This window comes from Triturus cristatus, chromosome 3_2 (genome assembly GCF_964204655.1).
Source record: "Triturus cristatus chromosome 3_2, aTriCri1.1, whole genome shotgun sequence".
Taxonomy (NCBI): domain Eukaryota; kingdom Metazoa; phylum Chordata; class Amphibia; order Caudata; family Salamandridae; genus Triturus; species Triturus cristatus.
This window is the reverse complement of record NC_140584.1, coordinates 1,119,750,224-1,119,765,132: the sequence shown is the minus strand read 5'-3', so window position 1 is coordinate 1,119,765,132 and position 14,909 is coordinate 1,119,750,224. Positions and strand designations below refer to the sequence as shown.

At 41.6% G+C, this 14,909-nt stretch overlaps 1 protein-coding gene across 10 annotated transcripts in view; it reads left to right on the top strand.

Annotated features, from left to right (window-relative positions):
• Window positions 1–527: 527 nt before the first annotated feature.
• The window catches only part of LOC146859221 (uncharacterized), a 217,122-nt gene continuing 202,740 nt past the window's right edge, over window positions 528–14,909 (top strand). For all 10 annotated transcript variants that reach the window (XM_085646952.1, XM_085646949.1, XM_085646947.1 and 7 more), the window contains exons 1-2: window positions 528–665; window positions 6,613–6,633. In XM_085646952.1, the coding sequence (XP_085503078.1) occupies window positions 617–665; window positions 6,613–6,633 (70 nt within the window). In that variant the 5' untranslated portion in view covers window positions 528–616. The remainder of the gene's footprint in view (window positions 666–6,612; window positions 6,634–14,909) is intronic.

The following is a 14,909-nucleotide window of genomic DNA, read 5'->3' as shown; positions in this document are numbered from 1 at the left end:
GCAACTACCTACGTCAATATCAAATTAAACCTCTTGATGTCATAACTACACTTTCACAATTGCTTTATTAACCATCTTGCTTTCTCAAATTTTCTTGGAAACCACTATTTTACCACTCAATTTTCAAACATTTCTCAGGGGAGAACCCCAGGAGTCGCGTTATTCGCCACACTTGCTCAACACCGGGTACTCATCCAGAACTGTAAGACCAGCTCTTTCAAATGACACCAGCCGCCACTGTGTGCAATGCAGAGTTCTCTACTTCTGGCAAATAAACATGTAATTAAAGTGTCTGTGAATCTCACTATCCGGCAAGAGGCAAAATAAATATCTGAATGAAGAATTAGTGACGCACATCTAGGCCTTATTTGGCAGTAGTACCTGGCGTGGTGATGTGAATTATGTATTCTGGGAATCTTTATTTCATGTTCTTCAAACATTGGATACAAAACAAAGACTTAAGGACTAGCCCTACCCCTGGTTTGAATTTAAAAAAAATCCTTTGATTGTGCTGCTCCATTGGCCATAGTACTCAGGGCTTTCACTTTAAGACAGTTGAAGGGTGCTAGAGAGACACACAGAGAATTCCTTCTGTTGGAACACTGCAGAGGCCACAATGAAGTGCTTCATCCTACTCCTTGCTTATGTGACTGTCACACATGGAGGTTAGAAAACAGGCATTAAACTGTGCTTTATTTATTTATATAACATTTTCATGTAACTCTCCTGCATTAAAATGGATCAAGCTGCTTTATGAAAAACTAAGAATCAAATGCAATAGAATTCAGTAGATAAGCAGAAGAGGTAAGTATGTATATGTTTCTTCAAGGTGAGTAAAGATGTAGGCTGAGTTCAGAGAGTCTCCAAGGGTTTGTAAAAGTTTGTTTTTTGCCATTCAATATTTCAACCTGCATTTATCCGTTTTTTTGGTTTTATTGCTTATTAAATTGTTATTTATTCAAAATTATTGTTGATTTAGTGGAAATAAATGAAGTTGTAACTCATCCGTTCCACATGTATTCATAGTTTAGACTATTGCCTGCGTTGCTGCATTGGCTGCGTGCTCCCATATGTTTCTTTTGTTTTACAAATGAACACAGAATGGAACTCAACTGATGTCTAGCTTTATGTGAATTTAATCACTAAAATCTTAAACTTGGAGAGTCACTGCATCTGTAATTAGCATCCAAACCTTATGTGCATGAAATCCATATCATGTAGAAAGAAGAATGCGTAAAATACACTTGAAAATATTTATATCGTGTTTTCAGTAAAAGGTGGTATGTCGATTTCTCGTTATCTTAAAGATTTTTTTTTAATTTTTTTTCACTTGTTTGAAGTGTTTGAAGTTTCCTTTGAGCTTCTTTTTTATGTTTTCTGGTTTTCTTTTTGTACCAGTGCATGCTCATAATACTAACTCATACTAAATAACTCTACTAAAGCACTCTCAAAATATTTCTTTTTAAACTACCAATTCAAGCTATGTACAGTTTTACACATGGCTCTTTTCATCTACTGATTACTATATTTCCAGTTTGTACGTTTAAGCACGGCAAAGCAACTTAGCCCTTCTGTCGCTCAGTATATCTTTCTTAGCATTTTATGTGATAAACACAGGACTTAAAACACTGGCTACTGAAATATTGGTATCGCTAAGAACAAAGTTCACATGCCTGAAATGGAATCACCGCAAAACACAAAGAGGTGGTAATAAGTGCATGGTTCGTGTCAGAAAATGCCCCTTTTAGACATGGTCACCCCCACTTTTTGCCTGGTAAGTTTTGTGATTTTGACTGAAAGTGCACAGGGTTCCTCCTATCCAGGTCCCCAGTTCCAGAGCTCTTTCCTAAAATTGTACAATTGCTTCCCCAATTGGGCAAACTTTAGCTACCACTGTAAGTCCCTCGTAGATGTAATAAAGAAGAGTACCCCAAGCCAGGGCCCTCACCATGGCCCATACTAATATTTGCCGCCCCCAAATGTAGGAGGCAGCTGCCACGGAATTTATGAAAAGCTCTGTTTAAAATCAGTTTTTCTTAACGAACTGCATTCGCATGAAGGAATACAGTGTAACTGAAAAAAACGGTGGAGTTCAGAAGGTGAATTAGCAATAAAATGCATTCTTTTATCTTGATACATTGACTGCTCGTTCAAAGACAGAGGTTAAAGGTCAGGCTATGTCCTCTGACACATTGGCGCTTACTCTTAATGTGGAAATATTTTCTTTTCTTTCTCTGATGATTTTGCAATGTGAACTTTGTGACAATCTCACTAGGGTACAGGCAGGACAACTGGTATTATGTGGCTGGAGAGGTCCAAATCATAATTATTTAGCATGGTTGAATAAATTATGTCGAAATCAAAAACTCAAATTATGCGACTTAATGCAGCACACCTGTGTGATAGTAGTAATTCATTATTTTGCCATTTTTACACGTTAGCGCTATCTGGGAACAGTTGCACCTCATAAGGACCAGTATTACATCCAAATACAGTTATCAGCAACTGAAAGGGGACCATTCAACCTTTGGGAAGGACCTTCCACTGTGCAACATCACAAGATGTAGGGGTTTGGTAACTTTTGATCTGATTGAGCTTGAAACTTAATTTTTTAAAATCTGCAAATTACGCCACAGATGGTGAACTATGTGGCAAGTGTAGCTAATTCATAATCATGTGGAAAACTACATGGCTGCAGAATGCCATAATTCCAGTGGCCCTGCATGCAAAAAGTGTGAAAAGAAAGACTGCAGGATGTCAATTTGTTTCTAATACACAAAAAATTTAAATACCTGTAAATAAGCAATTATGAAAGCAGAAATGAAGGACATTTTGGTTTTTATTCACAAGTGCAATGGAAACAAGGATTTCAACAAGATTAAAACAAATCTTGGTGATGCATACGTGATAAATATTGTATTATATTTTATTTCAGCATTTACATAGCACTTACAACCCCTATGTGTGGTAATGAAGTGCATACTTACATGAGCAGCAGCCTACGACATGTAGATTGGTGTGTGGCTGGAACGTTGATGTCTATGTTTTAAGATTCTATGTAGGAAGTGCTTCCACTTCATGCTTGATCACAACAAAGTGCGCTTATCGTGATATGCAACGTAGCCCGTAGCAATGTGGTAGATGATGAGGTGGGAGAGACACATACACAGTTTATGGTTTTTAAGTATGTTAGCAGTTTTGAACAGCTGTGCATGTTCCTTATGGTATTACCTATGATTATAGTTTGCTTATATAGTTACAGCATTTGGTTGTTCAATCAGAAATTTTGTGTGTGGGCAGGATTGGCATGGTTGGAGGGAGTGAGAAGTGGAGAGATCTGCTGGGATGTGCATTGTTACTATCATCCTATATCTGAGTGGCATTGTGAAATATAAAGAAGCAGCCATAGTGTATTTATATATGTAACCTGTATTGCTAAGCTAGAATAAATCCCTCTGATTGCTCCACAGTGTGTGACGGATCTTTTCAATCATGACATGCTAGTGATAGCTTGTTTATTGGCTGCACAGTACTGGTGATGGGCAATCCTCATAGTAGATAGGTCTTATGTGAATATAAGATGTGTAAGTTATAGTTGGCGACTGACCAACCTCTGAGTCTGATGGTATTAGTATAAGTGTGAGCTAGAAATGTTATATGAAGTTAAATAACTATATACTACCCCAGAGAACAATAGGTCAGCCCTCCTTAACTTACCTGACTATAGAAAGTAGATTGATGGTTGTGTTGCTTCCAATCTGTGGATAGTAAGCTGAAGATTGGATTTTAGGTTGTGACTGTCTTTCCTGGTTTAAATTTCTGGAATGTGTGGATGTAGTTTTCTTGAAAATAAGTTTGCCGTCAACAGTCTTCTGAAGTATATGTGCTCATGAATGCTTGGAATGATGGCTGATTGTGATTTCCAGACCTTGGCAGTTTTCTCTGAAAAAGCAGTGCATCCTACAGATTTTTTATGCTAAGGTGGTATGGTATTGAGCGGTGCAAACCTGGAGTCTTTGAAATTAGTGTATAGGTGTAGCCGTCCTTTTCCTTGCAGACTCTGTAAAAACTGCCTCGGACATTGCCATTCTTGCTATAGAGAGCTAGTGGAGTGGTTGGAAGCATGGAGCCTTCTGCTCTCTTGGGTGAAGGCAGAGAATTCTTGCAGTAGCAATTTGAATGAGTTGCATTTTGCATATGATGAATGCAGGTACGCCAAGGTATTGACTGTTGGAATAGTCAAGCTTGGAGATTACGAGTGTGAGATTAGCTTGCAGTTTCTGTAGGTATCCATGTTATGGAAGGATGCAATATAGTAGAAGGCACTCTGTTTTATATTATGAACTGGTGGTATCAAATATGGATCTGAATCCATAGTTACCCCAGGGTTTCTGACTCATTTTGATATTGTTGGTGGTGACTCATGCTCCTTAGGCCATATGAGGGTAGGCTGGAATTCTAACCATTGTCTGCAACTCATATTCTCGGTCGGCTGTATTTAGCTTTAGATGGTTATTTATCATCCGTGTTTTTATGACCTGGAGGCAGTCATCAAGTTTTAAATTGTAGAAATCTTCCAGACAATCAATTTTTTAAATGATTTGGAACAGGTGAGGTTGAACGATTTAATCAGGTTTGGTAAGTGGGTTAGGTAGAAGTTGAATAATAGAGGGGAGATGATGGACCCCTATGAAATATCACAGCAATGTGTGTGAGTAGCTGATGTGAAAGCTGGTATCAACACTAGCTCACAGTCACAGCTGAGAGACCAATCATTTAATGGCATTAGCTGAACTCGCTTCTTACCTTTCACACATGAAATGCCAAACAATGATTTGCTGAGTGAAAAGATAGACTGTTGTTTCCTATTCCTGATTCTTAAGGGGGTCACTTTCTAAACCTACTAGCTATTTAGATGAAATGTACAATCAGGGAATTCCAAATTCCAATATGCCATATTGCTTTGATTAGCCTATTCTGCTGGACAGAGTCATCAAAAGTCATCAAAAGTCAGGTGTGACTTACATTTGACTGTACTTTCCCCAGCCTACACCGGCTTATTGTGAAATATAGCCTGGTGAAATAATGTATCTGCTCTAGAAATCATTATTTTGTGTGCAGGAGCCAGCTGTTGTAGGGTAATCCACCTATTGCAGAAGGCTGCAAATACACTAATTAGCTAGTGTGAATCTGCAATTGCCTAATATAGCCTGTCATGTTTTAAAGGGCTTGTATAACAGACTATCTTTCAAAAGTAATTTAATATCTAGATAACTGGATCAACACACTGAGGATTCATTTCTTGAACCAAATATTGTGGAAACCATGATCATGACATCTGAGGCTAAAAACATTTGTGTTACAATTGACCACTCTAGACATCTCAGAAGAATATCAACTAATATTTTCAGATGTTTATATATTGTAACTTGAAATCTGTGTAGTATGAATCTCCTTTTTGAAATGTATTGAGAACCTTCAACATTCTGCTTTATCTTTATCTAATTTATGGCCATAGCAAATAAATTGCTCTCATGAGGTCCTATGTAATAATGTACTAAATGCATAATTCTTGGTAAACACTTGGGATAGCGTTTTTATCGGGAGAAGGGTGGGAGCCCTTCCTTCCTAGCCAGAGCCTGCAGCTTGTTTTTACAGTGCCCGATCCCCACTGAAATGCATTGTGCTCCCAATACTGATTTTTATCCTGTACCTGGCTGCCATTGTGCCGCTGTTGGTGTACTGTTTGTGCTGCCTTGGACCTTACCCATTGCTCACTTTAACACGTGGAGGTTGGTCCTGTAAATCAATGTAGTGTACCTCTTTGCAGAACTTGTTCTTCCTTCCATAGGATAACGTTGCACAGTGTCCACTTTTTAAAGTAAAAAGAAATAATCTTTATAAAAGTACTCATCTGAATGATTTTTATCTGATGTTAAATCATCTATAAAGGTACTTGCCATTTGTTTAAATTGGTGTGGATCTCCTTCTCGTGTTGTCATATATTAAACATTGTGTGTATTTACAAATGTCCTGAACTTCTCTGCGTTAAGCCTAGGGTTGCTCGACCACACTATACCCTAATAGTGCACTTTGGGATTGCATACCAAGCTCCTGTTCACACATAAGGGAACCCCTGGACTCTTTACATGGCATATCAGCGTATTGATATATCAAATAAAGAGACAGCTTCCTACACTCCACCACAACACAAAGAGGTGGTAATCAGTGCATTCTCAATCACAACATAAACAGGTGGTAATCAGTGCATTCTCAATCACAACAAAAACAGGTGGTAATCCGTGCATGCTACATCTGCCTATGAATCACTGGAAAGTGTATTGAAAGCACTCAAAGACACACACCCACATCCAATGCAGGTACTACATTATGATGAAAGAAGAATTTCTGGTAAATAGGTCTGCTCAGCAAGTTACTTGCCTGCAGATTCCCACCAAGAGCTCCAAGGGTGGAGAGTGCCAGGTTGTCACAACAGAACAGGAAATGGGGATATGGCAAGCAGTTACTTTCTGGGGTCACAACACTCATTGTACTGGCCCTGCTGATGAGTTCACAGATTTTTCTAATGCAATGTTTTATTTTTATTTTCAGGAAAAGAACTAGATGTTGGAGGTAAGGACTCCTTGCATGGATTATGCGAGGGCACACAGTGAGAACAAGTAAAGCTTACTCTACATCATTAGTCTGTTTCTAAAACTTTGACATGTGAAACCTATTGTAACACTGACTGTAAAGACTGTAGAAAATGCCTTATGCCTTAGCTTTCCTTATAGGGGTGGTAACACTTATAACTCTCCAGGGCAGATCTACTACCTTTTGGAATATGGCGCATTACGTGCCATTACAATGCGGTTGTTACAATGAACTCGTTGTTAGTACGCGATGTATTATGTCACAAGTCTTTACAATGACTTCCACTGGGGGGGGGCGCTGGACTTAGAAATAGTATTATTTACTATTTCTATTAAAGTTTGCGCAACAGTAGGGAAGGTTATGGAAACGTATTTCCAATACCTCAGCGCCATCTAATGGAATTAGTTGTAAAGAATTGCGATGTCCTTACATCACTCTGTAAAGGTATCGCGGTGTAATGACCACGTTGTAAAGTTTGCTTCCCAACTTTTGTCTCAAAACACTGCTGCAACAAAAGTTGCTGTGTTGCGTCACAGAAAGTGATCATAACAGCATAACATCTACAAATATATAAAGCTGTTTTCTCTATTCCATAGTGACACACATTAGGTTTCAGTGTGCCAATGCGCACGCTCTTGCGCCATAGTGTAATGCTGTGTGTGTGATGTCATGCATAGGCTTTTCTACAGGAAGAATAAACTTTCCGTACTAATTACTATGCTTAGATATAGTTTAACCATTATCCTACTCCTTATGTATGCTGAACGGTTCAGAACACATATACATTTGGAAAGGTTTTGAGAAATGAAAACCTTTCACAGACCTTATGCCTGTCTCTAAGAGGCATTCCCTTTTGGGGTAGAGCGCTGTCTATTCTTTTGAGTATGTAGAGCCTGGTGGTAAAATGCATGGGTGGTTCCATGGGATGACCCATGTACCACCCATGGAATGCCCCTTGACAAAGTAGTGCAACGGAGCACAAAAATGTAATTTGTCATGCTGTATGACTATATTTCAACACAAATCAATTGTATCTCAATGATGCTTTATCTTTGTGGTTGCGGTGATTTTACACAAAAAGTGTGTGAATGACACTGAATAAGAAAAAAGCATCTTGTAGGTGTGCAGTCTGGGGACCATGAATGAGATAACTGAAGAAGTGGTGCTTTTTTCCAGTCTGTGCTGAGCCTACAGGTTTCTACACTCTTAGGAAAGAATGAGTATATAGCTGCATGTTATCCAGGTGTCTGTAGGCAGAGAACTGAGAGCTGATACTCCCGGAGCCCCACCCTCTTCAACATCTACATGGCTCCGCTTACAGCCATCGTCAGAGCCACCCACTCAACATTGTCTCCTACGCCGATGACACCCAGCTGATTTTCTCCCTCACTGACGAACCCACAGCTGCCAAGTGCAACCTCAGCATTATCCTGGACTCCTCACTCTCAATGAACTTCCAAATCAATGCTGGCACGTCCTCCTTTCTCCACACGCGCCGCTTCTTTTGTAAGAGCTTCAGTCAGCCATGCACGCGTCAGCAGCAGACTAGACTACTGCAATGCACTCTGCACCGGAAACACCCAGAAACTACAAAAGGAACTGCAGACCATCCAGAACACCTCTGCCAGACTCATCCTGAACATCACATGCCAGAACCACAACACCATCCACCTGAGAGACCTTTACTGGCTACCTGTCAACAAAAGTATCATACTCAAGCTTCTCACACACGCCTACAAATCCCCGCACATCACTGGACCTGCAAACCGCAAACACCACCTCTTCTTCCACACCCCGACAGACATCTTCGTTCCGCTCTATTGGCCCTGACCACTGTCCCACAGATCGGCAAAACCACGGCTGGAGGAAAATCCTTCTACCTCGCTGTGAAGACCTGGGCCTCCCTGCCTCTGCACCTCAGGCAATCGCCACCCCTGCTGCAATTCAGGAAGGACCTCAAGACCTGGCTTTTCGATTGAACCACAGACACAGCCCCTACCCCCAGCACCTTGGGACCCTCAAGGGTGAGTAGTTGCACTTTATAAGTCACTGATTGATTGATAGAGAATGAACCTTGGTAAAATGTTTAGCCCAGCCCGAAACAGTTGAAGGCCATAATAAGAATAAGATCTATGCTTGGAGCCCACCAGAAAAGGAGAGAGGCAAAATGGCCGATCCAGCATCGCACTCACAGAGCTAAAACTATATTGCTGGTGTTGCAGAATGGTGTATTTTTGTGCCATTCTTACAGTGTCTTTTTATGGAACCATGGGGAGTAAGTGTTGGAGGGCCTGTACCTTTAAGATAAAATATCACTTGTTCCCTTGTAGCATCTTCCTCTCCTCCCCACTGTGATTGGGGCTATTTAATACAGTGAAAATAGTTTATGGGACCACTGGCGTGAGGAAAATTGAGGGGGCCTCCCTGCAAGGAAAGTGAAGGGGCCCCCTCCGAGCTCAATCAAGAGCTCTCCAGCAAGACTGTTCTTCTGAGGGGGCCCCCTGGAGCTTGGGACCCCCGCACCTCTGGGGCTGCGGGGTCCTGTGTTACACCCCTGTATGGGACCCATGAAGGGCACACACTATTATGTTAGTCTTGTCGCCCTCACAGGAACTAAAATAGAGACACTATTTTACTCCCATACTCCGAGTCACCATAAGTAGTCCAGTCTGCCCTCTGCTGTGTTTTATGCCAAACTAAAATGCAGTCCAGGTATAAAACACATGCAAAGGACTGTTATACTGCTTTTCTTGTCTATCTATCTATCTATCTATCTATCTATCTATCTATCTATCTATCTATCTATCTATCTATCTATCTATCTATCTATCTATCTATCTATCTATCTATCTATCTATCTATCTATCTATCTATCTATCTATCTATCTATCTATCTATCTATCTATCTATCTGTCTGTCTGTCTGTCTGTCTGTCTGTCTGTCTGTCTGTCTGTCTGTCTGTCTGTCTGTCTGTCTGTCTGTCTGTCTGTCTGTCTGTCTATCTATCTGTCTGTCTGTCTGTCTGTCTGTCTGTCTGTCTGTCTGTCTGTCTGTCTATCTGTCTATCTATCTATCTATCTATCTATCTATCTATCTATCTAGCTATCTATCTATCTAGCTAGCTATCTATCTATCTAGCTATCTATCTATCTATCTATCTATAATGCAAATTGCTTACAGTTTTTCCCTAACTTTGATCAATGCTTGTTGGGTCTGGGCCAGACTCATGACTTGGCTAACAAACTCACGCTGCTACAGTGTTTGTTGCCAGGGCTGGGCTTTGCTGTTAGGCAGGCTTCATGGAGGGGAAACGACCTTAATAGCGAATTTCTAACAACGATGGGGCTTCACAAGGAATCCTGAACCACGACCTCCTTAACCACTACTTCATTTACAACGAATTTTCAGAGGTATGTGTATTTATAAGTACACAAATATGGTAAATGGTTTCAACAGATCATATTAGTATAATTGGTTTAACTAAAGAATTAAACTTGTAATCATGTTAACTAAAATATAAACATCTTTTTAAAAGCAAGCACTACAATTAGTGATCCATCGGTATTTATTTAAAGTATGTGACAAGGGTAGGAGCATGTACAGTTTCATGACCTTGAGTTTAAATCCCCTACCCACTGCAAAAACTAAAACTGGACTCATTACAGGCAGACGTTTGTTAGCAGCAAATGAACAGCACTAGCACAGTAATTCTGGCAATACTGACATCTAGTGGCTAGATGTAACTTGACACGGTACGGTTAAAATGCACACTCGCCTAGTTGGACAGCACGCAATTAACAAATATCAATTAGTGACCAGCGGAAGTGATGACCCAATTTCCAAGATAAGGATTTTCGGAAAGAGGTAACACAATTGGTAATAGTCGCGGCAAAAGCATTACTGAGTTTTCTTTGAAAAGGGCTGATGTGTAGCAATACATTGGCTTCAGCATGAGTCCCTGAAACAGTGGAGACACAAGATTCTTTATTAAAAAATGTTTTTGTTAGAAGTGTTGTTTTATTTATTTACTTTTTTAAGGCTCGTGTTTCAAACATGCGTTGTTTTGAACGTAGTGGTAGATTCGGAGTATATATCAAAAGATTAATTTTCGAGGTTCACTAAGTCGTGTTTCAGTACATAGTTGTTTGTCTTTGATCGTTGTGTAGCCTGTGTGGCTTAGGCATTCGTTATGTAAGTGGTAGTTGTTTAATCATGCATTCTTCATGGAGCTCTCTCCAGCTGGCAGGGTCGAGCTGTCTGATGTGCCCCAGCACTTGAGAGGGCCACATCTTCATGGGGCTGCTTATGTGAGACCGAGGAGATCTTTGGTGGTGGCAAGATCTAGTATTGGATGGATGAGCTGAGGTGTTACACCTCACAGGTATGGTGCAGCACTGTGCAACTCTGACCCTGAGGTCTGGCACCGTCCCCGGCAAGACACCTGTCACATTGGGCAGCTGTACTTGGAATGGAAGCTGCGATTGGCAGATTCCATTCAACTCTTTGCATCATCTGTATTAAAATGGCAAGCTATTTAAGGAGTATTCAAACCTGTGAGTTGCAGATTACTTATAGATCACTACAGCAATCACACAAATGCCCTTGTCATGTTTTGTCATGCTTGATGCGCGTGTCGTCCTAATGCATCTGATTAGGCACTTCCCCCACACACCCCTTCAGAGGCACACATGGGAAGAAAAAGGTGGGACAAGGGATCCATGAGGTGAGTCCTGAAGAGGAAAGACATTCAGCAAATGCTGCAGAGAATAAGACTGTCAGTCTGTCTCTATGAACTATGCAGCATATTTACAAAGAGTTCACACAACGCAGAGCTGTTGCTGCTCTGTATTGCTTGAAAAGGGGGGAGTAAAACAGTGCCACATCTACTTAGAAGTGCCTCAATTCTTTTTTCTCCCTGCGGTGGCACACATGTGGCTGCCATGCCCAAAAGATGAAGGCGCCCTTGCACCATAGCGCAAGGTCGTTTGCACTGTAGCCAGCATACTTTTTGTACAGCAAGCTGCAAAGAGGAAAAAACTCAGGGAGGCTCGCTTATGTGATGTGGAGGAGGTGCAGGATTATGGCATAGGTCCCTGTCCCTTGTGTCTATTGGTGGCTGCTTATCATCTCTACCTGCTCACTCAGCGATCTGCTTACCCCGGTGACATTATCAAAGCTAGATTCCGAGCATGAGGCGGGTACCTCGATCTGCTCATTCATGCATTTCTGATGTGGAAAGAGACAGGAATTGAGTTGGTTGCTCCTGTGGTATTTCACAGCTCTCCTTAGGGAGAAAGTCTGAAAACCTGTTCACGTGATCATCTGAGTAGGAGCAGATAACATTTCTCAGGATGTTGTCAGCAAGGCAAGTCAGCCTGAACAATTGTATATAGGGGCATCTGGAGTGGAGCTGGAAAACATCAATGGGAGTCTCATAAAGGAGGAATCATAAGCAATTATTTGCAAATCTCTTTTGGTAGAAGTCTTTGACATTTTTTCATGTTTTTCTGCATTGAGGGAAGAGCCTCAAAACTTGTGTGTGGGTGCCTCTGGGTAAGAACAAGGGCACCACTCATACATTATCTTCTTGGGTGGTGGACCTCAAAAAATTGTTTGGATCCAATCTAAGTATGGGTAGAGTTATACAACCTAGGTTGCTCTGGTTCTCAACAAGTTATTCCTCATTAGGCTTAAGCTATGCTAGTTATGATATCTGAGTCACCAACATCATCAGCAACAATCAATGCTGCATAATGTAACTACTCTCATGCTCTCCCTGGCACAGATGTGATGTGCCGCAGTCTTCCTGCACAGGGTGTGCATATATTTTTTATGTAAGACAGCTATTAAATGTGAGGCTTCTTCAATCGTTTATTCAATTGGTGGTGAAGCTATTTTAAATTGTATACACAGATTAGAGGGTAGTTGTGGCTCTCAAACCAGAGGGGAGAGAGCGTCCCTTGGGGATGCCTGCCAGACCCTGGTAGAGGAAACAGAACTTCTTGCTGACACATGCATAGATTGAGCGTGGAATATTAAGCTACCCAAAGAAACCACACTATTGCCAGTATCTACTTTCCCTCTCTATTCAGATATCACCTCTGCTTCCATTCACCACTGAAGAGCATTGTTGCAGAATGTCTACTTGTTTAAAGTGCCACCTCTCCAGCTGCAATCTCGAATGCAGCCACTCAAACCTTGGATCAGGATCTACATAAGATGTCAATGGGTATATATCGCTTATCTTCATGGCAAGTATGTGTGAATCAGTCAGTAAAATGCACAGTAGATCTCATAGTAGCACTCCTTCTTCTAGATCCCCAGCTGACTAATGATTCCTTACATCATACATGGATTAAGTTGTGACACCTCGACAGGCATCAGAGCAGTATTATTCTATTTGTTTCAAAATAGTTGTTTTGTAAAGCGCTCTGCAACCCTCACAGGCATCCTGGCACTGACAGAAAGCATGTACATAGTAGCAAATTAGTTGTCAAATAATTATGTATTTAACTCTTTTTTTAAAGATGGTCTTCTGTCAACTGGAATGATGGAGGAGGCGAATTCAATATTTTTAGAGCAGCAAAAGATGAGGCCACCACATCTGATTTTAATCTTTTTTGGAAACTCTAAAAGTCATAAGGTGGCAGTTTGGAGATTGCACATTGGCATATGCTGGATAATAGTCCTTCTTAAAATTCAGGACATTTGACATACACCACCTTATGTAAAATGCACAAGCTTTTAAATGTAACTGTCTTCTCAACAGATAGATTTGTTTAGCAGTATAAAGTGATCACAGCAGATGATCTAGGAAGGACTAACAAAATTCTTGTGGCTAAATGTTTGACTAATTGTAACTGCTCTAACTTATACCTGGGCACGGCTACATATGTCTCAATACAGTAACCAACCATGAAACAATTATGGAGTGCATTACTAGGAAGCTGTAGTCTACTGATCACCTTTGAAGAATCCTCCATAGGCATTTTAGATGTAAATAACAAGCCTTTGACAGATTAGCTACTGGGGTAGAACTCTCTAACCTCCTGTCAAAGATCACACCCCGACTGCACACATTTTTAGGTCTCGGCTAGCGAAGGCTGCGCTTGCGCAGTCTCGCTCACGAGATTTGATGTTTTCAGAAGTGGGGTTTTAACCCGCCCCTCTTCTTCCCTCTTCTCCATTGGCTTGCCTCTTAAATGCTGGTCAGCCATTGGAGAAGAGCTTTCTCTCTCCAAACAAACCCCGTCTTTTTCTGATTCGGGGCGTGTTTTTTCACTTCTTTCGCTTTTTTGAAGCCCCGCCCCTTTCCGCCCCTTTTACACGTGGTGGGCGTGTTTTTTTTTTTTTTTGCGTTGGAAGATTCGTCCATTTGTGCGCGTTCGGAGCGGGACGTGGGGTCGCCTCTTCCTTGCTGCTGGATCGGCATTTCAAGTCCCGTGAGTAAAAGCGTTAAGGTAACAATGTTGTTCCTGCTTGCATTTCACATGGTTCACGGGCGGCAGAGAAGTAACAGGACTCTGTCTTTTCCTTCTTACTAGAAGAAAAATACAGTGTCCGCTTCTGCTCTGCCGCTTCAGCTGCCCCAGCAGTGTTTTGTACAGCGCCTTCGACGCACACAGGGCCGGCTTTAGTGCCTGTGGTGCTCTGTGCGACAATGCTGAAGTGAGAAGACCCCAGGCCTGCTGCTTCGACCGCGCACTAACAAGATGGAGAGGGGACGGGGGTGGCTGCCTCGCTGCTCACTCGCCCCAACTGCCTACCTAGAAAGCTGCATCCTCTCTACACACCCAAGGCCTGACTTCATTGCCCAAATTCCGTGCCGGATCAGGCAGGAGAGGCCGCATTCATTTTGTTGATTTACTTCTGCGTTGCCTGGCACTGCGCCTTCAGACAGCAGCGGGAAACGCAGCGAAAGTAGGTACGGTTTTCTGTAGGCTAAAAACGTGCTTCACACTGCTCCCCTCGCGTGTCTCGGGCAGTCTTGGTGTCAACTTAAAAGAAACTTCACATTCTGAAAGTTGCGCCTTCTGTTGGCTTTGAGTGAATGTACACATTTTTTAGGGAAAACCCTTAAATGCTTACAATTCGGGTTAAACATTTGGCTTGAACTGTTTAAGCCGAATACTCTGGAGAAAGAATTGAGACTTCGCTCAAGGCCGTGTGCATGAAGCGCTCTGTTTTGCACCTGGGTCCACGAGGCCCAGCTTGTATCACAGGGTGTTTCCATGGAAACAGGTGTGCAGCGACAA